Below are 10348 nucleotides of genomic sequence, written 5' to 3' on the forward strand. Positions count from 1 at the left end.
ATGTCCACCCTCAGGAGAGCCAGGAAACAATATCTCTCCATTTTCAAGACCGAACTCTCTTATCTGTCTTCCTCTTCCAAATCCTGGTGGCGTCTGGTCAAATCTGTTTCTGGTGTTTGTTCCCCCTCCACCCTCTCCCTCACCTCAAATGGCTACACGGCTGACTCCGCACGTGAAAAAGCTGAATGCCTCAACTCTGTGTTTGCCTCTAAATCTTGTGTCCCAAACCCATCGCTCTCTGTAGCCACCGTTCCCAGTCGTACCCAGCTGCTCCTGGACTCTGTGTCCTTTCCTGCTGACAAGGTGGAAAAGTTTCTGTCAACCCTCGACTCTGATTCTGCAACTGGACCTGACGGCATCGGCCCACGGGTCCTAAAATCCTGTTCCTGCGCTCTTTCACTCCCTCTCTCTGTTCTCTTCACCCTCTCTTTTGCTCAAGGTCATCTGCCATCTACTTGGAAATCAGCCAACACCACCGCTTTGCAGAAAAAAAGTGCAAAAACTGATCCTAGCAACTACAGACCAATCAGCCTTCTCCCAAATATCAGCAAAGTCATGGAATCCATCATTGCTTCAGATATGAAATCTTTCCTCTTCTCCAATGGCTTGATCTCTGATTATCATTTTTTTTCAGACCTGGTCACTCTACTCTGGTCATGCCGCTTCTGCTTTCTCAACAGTGGATGGAGGTCCTCAATGCCAAAAAGGAAATTAGAGCTGTCTCCCTTGACATATCACGTGCCTTCGATACGGTCTGGCACCCCTCTCTGCTCACCAAACTCTCCTCCTTTGGTATCCATGGAAATCTCCACGCATGGTTGGCGGACTTCCTCTCTAGTCGCAGTCAGCGTGTGGCCCTGAATGGGTTTCTCTCATCTCCTCTTCCTGTTCAGGCTGGAGTTCCCCAAGGCAGTGTTCTGGGCCCTGTGCTTTTTCTGGTCTTCATCAATGATCTCTCTGACTCTCTTGAAAATCCTATCTATCTCTTTGCTGATGACTCTACTCTCTGTCGCTCCATTCCTCATCCCTCAGATCGGCAGTCTGCGGCTTCCTCACTCTCTGCAGACCTGGACAAAATCACAGACTGGGCAAACAAGTGGAACATGTCTTTCAATCCTGACAAATCTCTCACTCTTACGATGTCTCTCCGAAAAGACAGACTGGATAACCCTCCCATCCACTTTCTGAATAATCCTCTCCAAGAAGTTCTGTCACTCAAGCTTTTGGGTCTCACTATCTGCCATGATCTTTCCTGGGGAAACCACATTTCAAATCTGGCCTCCAAAGCCAGTCGCCGACTGGGCATCCTCCGTCGTGCAAAGTCCTTCCTTGACACACCTGAGCTCCTCACCACATACAAGGCTTTCATCCACAGCTCAATGGAATACTGCTCTCCCCTCTGGGCTGGTGCTCCTGCGTCACACCTAGCTCGTCTTCACGCTGTTGAAACCAAAGTGTTCAGAATCAATGGTATCTCCCGCGATGAAGCTAACTCCAAGGGCCTTTCACTCACTCACCGCAGGCAGGTTGGTGGTCTTTCCATCTTCTACCGACTCCTCTCCGGCCTTGCCCCCCCCCCCCCCAGCTCTCTCTGGGCTCTGTCCCCCAAATATTCCTACAGGTCGCACAAGATATGTCTGCAACCCTCTTATGGTTAAACTGCCAAAATCAAGACTCTGTGCTCACCTTCACTCCTTCATTCCTCTTTTCTCCCGCCTCTGGAACAAACTCCCTCACTCTCTTCAATCCCACTCCTCCCTCCAGGTCTTTAAAACAGCTGTTCACCACCATCTCTTATCTTCCCCCATCCAAAACCTTGATCTTTTCTACCCCCGCTAATTTCACCCCAAATCCATTTTTTTGAAATACCAACTTCTGTCCTGGAAGTCCTTGGTGTCCTTGTGTTTTATACTTCTCGTTCCTGTACTGCTCTTGCCTTTTCTGCTTTCCTTTCCTCTGCTTTTAACCTTTCCTGGCTCTGCAGTTGCATCTCCATTTTCTGGAGCTCCCCATTTTCTTTTTCCTTGGGTAACCAATCCAAGGCTACCTCTTTCCATGTTCCTTGTCCTACCAGAGATTCTACCACCAATGTCTGCATCTCTGCTTTCTTCATATTAACTCGGACCTCCAAGTTAAAATATTTGGCCAATATCAAGAGTTCCGATCTTTTTAACGCTTGGAACTGTGCCTCATTAGGGGACGCCGCAAACTTTTCTGCATCAAACACCATGGTGACTATCAGTTAACACCTATTAACCTTCACACAAAAAAATTCAATTTTTTTTTTTGAAAAATTTGGGAATGTTAGAAAAATTCCAAATTTGGGAATTTTGGGAATGTTAGGGAATTATATCCCGGACGAATGTTAGGGAATTTAATCCGGGACGAGGATGTTAGGAATTTTGTCAGCAAAGAAGAGCCCCCAATTTCTGTTACGTGCTCCTCCCCAAACCCCGGTCACGGTGTACCTCCGAGCCCCGAGAGGGGTCACGGCAGAAAGATGTGTTATCCTGTATGTCAAAGATCAATGGTGAAACCACACCAATTGTTACCAACAAACAAGTATTGTATTAAGATCACACAAGAATAACAGTACAACAACAATAGTAATCAATTGTACAACCAATATATATTTCCTATGATGGTACCATCAGATTCGTACAATATAACTCACTGTGCTCCAAGTGAACGAAAAGAAGAACATTCCCCAATGTCTCTATTCCGGCATCAAGCCAAAGTCGATCCACTCCAGCGATCATCAGAACGATGTTTAATCGAGACCAGAATCCCGTTCGGATGACAGTCACAGTCCCGCTGCCAAAGGTGCGCAAAGGTGCCCTCAAGGCGACTGGGAAATCACACCCTCGGGTATGGACGTTCCACGGCTCCAAATCGGCGAACCGCAGATTTCGCACTCAAAAGCCACGTTACACACGCACACCAGATTAACGTCTGAATGTGGTGAAAATGGTTGAAGCGAGATGAAAAACCTTGAGCGAAGCGCAAGTCCTGCGTGAGGTAAAAATGGCCGACGGCCCGTTCTCGTGGCATAACGGCACTCTGATGATTCTCTGCGGAATCAACCGCAAAACCTGTCATGCAGGTTGATCAGTCACAGTGATAACAACTCTGTCGCAGGAATCCCTTTCCCGGGAAAACCAAAGTTCACTCGTGACCCTCGTTCACCAATCGTTCGCTCCAGACCTCGAAGCAGCTCGGCTTCTTGTCCGACTCACTCGCTCTGCCTTCTTTTCCTCCTCTTACTCTCTGTCATCGTCCGGTTCCGGTTTCATTTAAAACATTAACTTTTTTACCTTTTGAAAATGGTAATCTCTATCTCCCTTAAACGACAACAATAATAGTACATGGAATCAAAAATGTTTAGTGGATGAAAACCACAACAACAGAAGTGACGAATCCGTAACACTATCCCCAGGGGTGCTCACCCCAGGAACGTGACAATATGTTCTACAACCTAAGAATGAGGTGTTTTCAATAAAAGATTGGCTTTATACTGATGTTGGTAAATCTACAAATGTAGATTTAATTAAAATGCTAAATAAAGAAAAGGTTTTAAAGTTGATAAAATATTGTCGCGTGACTCCCCCTTGGTTAATACCGGGGAAATCATGGATAGCCAAAGCAAGCTTTAACTCCGAGGCGACGATCACATGCGGACTCACTATACAAGCATGGGAGGAAGAAAGAAGAAGAAGAAGCTGGAAGCTTTTACCTGACGCGGACTCCGAGCAGTCTTCAACCCTGCAAAAGTAACTCAAACGAACCAGATTTTACATACAAAAATAAACAGGTTTATTTAAACGGAACCAGAGAACAAGGAAAACGCGATGATGAAAATAAAACCTAAATTAGGACATCCCCACACCAGACTTAAACACAAACACAGGAAGAAATAAACTGGAAAAAATAATGGTGTGGGATTATCGTGCACTTAGCTGCGAGCGGCTTGAACCTTGTCTGAAATCGTCCAGGCCCCCCGTTCCCGTGCGGGGAGAAGGCCGCAGTCCACTCGGTTCCACGTGCCGCTAGGCCTCACTGGCGTCTCGCCCACCCCGGCCTCGTCACACTCCAGTGGCAAGCAGGGCTCGTCTATGCGTCGTCTCTGCCTGGCAAAACTGCCGCTCTTCGTCTGCAAAACTCGGCAGGTCTCCCGGTGGCGTCTCCGATCGCTGCCTGGAGCCCGCTGTCCTGGTATCGTTTTTCGCGTGGTCCGGAACGAGGGACACAAGCCGAGGGTAGAGGACAGCATCAGGAAGGTAGCAAGAGGAGGAGGGAAGAGCGTCACACGAGGAAGAGAGAAAATGTCGGCCAGCGAGTTATTTTATCGCCCGTGGTTTGACGTCATCGATCCTCCCTTCCAATCAGTCCATCGCCTCTCAACCTCCAGAATGTTCTTCCCACGTCAGTCCTTCACAATTGGCCGAGCGCTTCGCGCTCTCCTCCTCATGCCACCGGTCGGTGGCTAGTCAGTCCGTCGCTTCCTTCCACCAATCAGCAGGTTGCTTCTTGCTCTGCCCCTGGCCAATCACAAGTCCTTCCTTACTCTGGCCTTTGGTTGATCGACTCCTGCCCAATAACGAGTCCTTCTGGGCGTGGCTCCCGGCCTGCCTGAGCAATGTTTTATCGCCATGTTGGTGCAATGTGTGGTGCTTCCTGCCTGCAGTTCTGGTGAGTTTTATTGTGGGGGGGAATTTAATTAATATGTGGTGCTAATGGGCCTGTCTAGTGTCAATTGGTGTAGCCATAAGGGACAAAGGATAAATCACAAGGTCTCACGAACCGGGGAATTAACATAATCCCTAATCTAGTTAACACAAGGCCATCCTTGTATGACCACAAATATACGAGCTTAATCCAACATCTGGGCTAAACAGGTCCTCTACTTATGTACATCGAAATAGTTCTTCTTCTTCACGACAGTCGGAGCATGATACCTACACAGATCTACCTGATCTATATATCACTCTACCCCAAAATTCAGAACAATATAAAGCACTTTTAGAAATTCAGAACACATTTTATTGGGTTCCTGTTATGAGAAATATAATTATAGATACAAGAATATCACATAATCCAGATGAATATACACTACATGACCAAAAGTATGTGGACAACCCTTCTAATTAGCGGATTCGGCTATTTCAGCCACACCCATTGCTGACAGGTATGTAAACCTTGTCCAAAATCACACAGCCATGCCATCTCCATAGACAAACATTTGCAGTAGATTGGGCCGTACTGAAGAGCTCATTGACTTTCAACGTGGCACCGTCATAGGATGCCACCTTTCCAACAAGTCAGTTCGTCAAATTTCTGCCCTGCTAGAGCTGCCCCGGTCAACTGTAAGTGCTGTTATTGTGAAGTGAAAACGTCTAGGAGCAACAACAGCTCAGCCATCCACCAATCAGTGGTGGAAGCTTCCAGGTACAACAGAACTAACCACTGATTTGAGTTAACCACTGATCTGTGTTAACCACTGATCTGAGCCAACTACTGTTCTCAGCCAACTACTGATCTCAGCCAACTACTGATCTGAGCCAACCACTGATCTCAGCCAACCACTGATCTGCATCACCCACTGATCTGAACCAACCAGACATCTGAGCCAACCACTGATTTGAATGAACCACTGATCTGCGTCACCCACTGATCTGAGCCAACCACTGATCTGCGTCACCCACTGATCTGAACCAACCAGACATCTGAGCCAACCACTGATCTGAACCAACCACTGATCTGAAGAAACCACTGATCTGAGTTAACCACTGATCTGAGTTAACCACTGATCTGAACCAACCACTGATCTGAGCCAACCACTGATCTGAGCCAACCACTGATCTGAGTCAACTACTGATCTGAGTTAACCACTGATCTGAGTTAACCACTGATCTGAACCAACCACTGATCTGAATTAACCACTGATCTGAACCAACCACTGATCTGAGTTAAGCACTGATCTGAACCAACCACTAATCTGAGTTAACCACTGATCTGAACCAACCACTGATATGAACCAACCACTGATCTAAATTAACCACTGATCTGAACCAACCACTGATCTGAGATAACCCACTGATCTGAACCAACCACTGATCTGAATTAACCACTGATCTGAACCAACCACTGATCTGAACCAACCACTGATCTGAGTTAAGCACTGATCTGAACCAACCACTAATCTGAGTTAACCACTGATCTGAAGAAACCACTGATCTGAGTTAACCACTGATCTGAACCAACCACTGATCTGAGCCAACCACTGATCTGAGTCAACTACTGATCTGAGTTAACAACTGATCTGAGTTAACAACTGATCTGAACCAACCACTGATCTGAATTAACCACTGATCTGAACCAACCACTGATCTGAGTTAAGCACTGATCTGAACCAACCACTAATCTGAGTTAACCACTGATCTGAACCAACCACTGATCTGAACCAACCACTGATCTAAATTAACCACTGATCTGAACCAACCACTGATCTGAGATAACCCACTGATCTGAACCAACCACTGATCTAAATTAACCACTGATCTGAACCAACCACTGATCTGAGTTAACCCACTGATCTGAACCAACCACTGATCTAAATTAACCACTGATCTGAACCAACCACTGATCTGAGTTAACCCACTGATCTGAACCAACCACTGATCTGAGTTAACCACTGATCTGAACCAACCACTGATCTGAGTTAACCACTGATCTGAACTAACCACTGATCTGAACCAACCACTGATCTGAGCCAACCATTGATCTCCACCAAAATGCCATTTATATAAAACCCTGTACCCCTCCCTCGCCCTCCTCCAACAAATAATTATATTTCTCATTAAAATCACACATCAACTCACCTGCAGCCCTTCATTGGCTTTGTACAGGTCATCCCACTCGGAGAGACTCTCGGTTAACGATGTAGCAACCATGGTGGAACCTCTTCGACGAGCAAGGAGTGCAGTAAAGGGTGAGGGCGTGTCAGTGATTGGGGAGTTTCACAAGGACCAAAGTTCACGTGGGTGTGAAACCTGTCAGTCATTTTATTACATTGTACCTTGTACATTTTATTACCCAGTATTTAATGAACCACCTTTTAGAGGCCATTTTTCCCTGCAGAGCAGGAGTTGGCCTTTTTCGGGCACCGTGGTCCCCTTTTTGAAGCAATGGTTTATGGCCGGATGCCCTTCCTGCCGCCAACCCTGTTAGTCGCCTCTTGCAACGCACAGGGAATTAGCAGTGAACTGGTACTCAATTTGCCGACCTTGGAGGGATGATAGGCTGAGTCAACCCCCCTGGCGTTAATTCAGCGATCGACCAGGATTCGAACCCAGGATCGTAGGATCCCAAGCCGGCACCCTAACCGCTAAGCCAACGAACCCAGTATCCTAGGATCCCAAGCCGGCACCCTAACCGCTAAGCCAACGAACCCAGGATCCTAGGATCCCAAGCCGGCACCCTAACCGCTAAGCCAACGAACCCAGGATCCTAGGATCCCAAGCCTGCATCCTAACCGCTAAGCCAACAAACCCAGGATCCTAGGATCCTAAGCTGGCTCCCAAACCGCTAAGCCAACGAACCCAGGATCCGAGGATCCCAAGCCGGCACCCTAACCACTAAGCCAATGAACCCAGGATCCTCGGATCCCAAGCCGGCACCCTAACCGCTAAGCCAACAAACCCAGGATCCTACGATCCCAAGCCGGCACCCTAACCGCTAAGCCAACGAACCCAGGATCCTAGGATCCCAAGCCTGCACCCTAACCGTTAAGCCAACGAACCCAGGATCCTAGGATCCCAAGCCGGCACCCTAACCGCGAAGCCAACGAACCCAGGATCCTAGGATCCCAAGCCTGCACCCTAACCGCTAAGCCAACGAACACAGGATCCTAGGATCCCAAGCCTGCACCCTAACCGCTAAGCCAACAAACCCAGGATCCTAGGATCCCAACCCGGCACCCTAACCGCTAAGCCAACGAACCCAGGATCCTAGGATCCCAAGCCTGCACCTTAACCGCTAAGCCAACTAACCCAGGATGCTAGGATCCCAAGCCGGCACCCTAACCGCTAAGCCAACACCAGGCCTGTACCAGTATTTAATGGATGAGAAATATCTGATCATGTGTGTAGAGGGGAGGTGGGGGTGTATTGTGTTTTATTGTGGTGGGCCGGGGGGGGTGGTTCAGATGAAATAATCATGTGTGTATAGGGGGAGGGAGAGTGTTGTGCTTTGTTGTGGGGGGGGGGGGGGGGTGAGGGGGGGGGGGTTCAGATGAAATGACGAGATCGTGCATGAAGGTCGAAAAGTGTTCATTCTTTATTATCTTTAAGTAAAACAGGCACAGGTGTGGACGAGGGTTATCTTGTAAAAATCCTTCAATTTTATCTCCCAAAATATCCCAAGTGGAAAACAGAAGGATTGTACATTGACTGTCTCCCATAATTATGTGTCTTCATTATCGTAGCCAGTCTGGTGGAGCCATGTTTTATATCGAATTTTATATCGAGTATATTGGTTCATGGAGGAACTGAAGGAAAAGGAAAGGGACAAAATCAAATACAATGGGAAGGGAAGGTCAAGGAACTGGATGGAGGAAAAAACAAAAACCGGAAAGTTAAACAAAGGATGTGATGTAGGGTGATGATTGTCTGACACCTTGAACATTACAACTCAGAAGAGAAGAACAGGATTGGATAGAAGCTGATATATGGCTAAATGTAACAGAGAAAGGAGAGACAAAGGCATGAAGGTGAGCTGTCAACCTGCATTCAGGTAGCTAATGAGTTGATTGGACAGTGAAAGTGTTTAAAAAATGGAGCTAAGTGGGACAGATGATGGAAAGTATTGATTGTGCAAGACCAGATCAGAGTCATTAAAGAAAAACATCCCCATAGAGGTCTTCAATATGCTGCTGGTGGTGGCAACGTACTGTACCCTGAGCTTCAGCATCCTCTGTACATGCGAGTCATCTTCAGAGCTTTCGCGTCCACAACACCAACGTGCCAAATATGAGGCAGGGATCCGGCCCAAAATGGGGAACCATTATCCTCAGACATCCTCCTGAATGCAGGGGATCCGATCAAAAATGGGGAGCTGTGATCCTTAGAGCTCCTCATCTATCTATAATTCCAGTAATCTCTGTTTGTACGTTTGTACGTTTGTACGTTTGTACGTTTGTACGTTTGTTTGTCTGTGACCGCTGTTTCTCGACAACTACCGGTCCGATATACTTGAAACTTGCCAGGTATATTGCTGGGGACCCGAGGATGTGCCTTTTCAAGGTTTCATATTAATCGTACAAGTACTTACCGAGCTATGGCGATTTAGCCGTTCGCCGTTCGCTTTGGCTTTGCGAATGGACCAAACCATTCATGTAAATAGAGGGGGGGGGGGGGTTCTGTGGTCGTTCGCTTTGGCTTTGCGAATGGACCAAACCATTCATGTAAATAGAGGGGGGGGTTCTGTGGTCGTTCGCTTTGGCTTTGCGAATGGACCAAACCATTCATGTAAATAGAGGGGGGGGTTCTGTGGTCGTTGCGAATGGACCAAACCATTCATGTAAATAGAGGGAGGGGGGTTCTGTGGTCGTACTGCCACGTGGTTTCAAAGTTTTTTTTTGTTGTTGTTGTTTGCACGCATGTTTTTTTGCACCCACGTACGGGCACGCCCTAGGATGTTTACACACACACACCCCTACACAAATTTTTTTTTTTTTTTTTTTTGGCAAGGAACGGGCACCCACGTACGGGCACGTCCTAGCTTATATATAGTACGGGCATGCCCTAGTCTATCTATAATTCCACTAATCTCTGTGTGTATGTTTGTTTGTATGTTTGTCTGTGACCGCTGTTTCTCGACAACCATGGGTCCGATATACTTTAAACTTGCCAGGTATATTGCTGGGGACCCGAGGATGTGCCTTTTCAAGGTTTCATATTAATCGGACAAGTAGTTAGCGAGCTATGTCCAAAAAACGATTCAACCAATCAGAGAGCAGCGAGCTATCACGTGTGCCGAACGTGCCGAACAGACTCTGCCTCGGACGGCACATTTGAGAGCGTATTCATTTATTTCACGTTGGCAAACTATGTTGGCGCTATGTTGCCGTTAAACTATGTTTTAAAACTAATTAAAACTACTTTGCGATTCATCGTAACTGCGATTCGTAACTGCCGTTCGCTTTGGCTTTGCGAATGGACCAAACCATTTCATGTAAATAGAGGGGGGGGATTGTCACCGGACTCGCAAGCCGTTCGCTTTGGCTTTGCGAATGGACCAAACCATTTCATGTAAATAGAGGGGGGGGATATAATTTTAGATATATATATAG

At 47.1% G+C, this 10348-nt stretch overlaps 1 protein-coding gene across 2 annotated transcripts in view; it reads right to left on the reverse strand.

The window, feature by feature from the left end:
- Nucleotides 1–7002, reverse strand: part of LOC137429547 (transmembrane protein 120A-A-like) — a 184594-nt gene extending 177592 nt beyond the window's left edge. For both annotated transcript variants that reach the window (XM_078779564.1, XM_078779563.1), the window contains exon 1: nt 6879–7002. In XM_078779564.1, coding sequence (XP_078635690.1) covers nt 6879–6950 — 72 coding nt within the window. In that variant the 5' untranslated portion in view covers nt 6951–7002. The remainder of the gene's footprint in view (nt 1–6878) is intronic.
- Between the last annotated feature and the right edge of the window lie 3346 nt (nt 7003–10348).

The sequence above is a fragment of the Myxine glutinosa genome, chromosome 6, assembly GCF_964187855.1.
Source record: "Myxine glutinosa chromosome 6, kmMyxGlut1.1, whole genome shotgun sequence".
NCBI classification, from domain to species: domain Eukaryota; kingdom Metazoa; phylum Chordata; class Myxini; order Myxiniformes; family Myxinidae; genus Myxine; species Myxine glutinosa.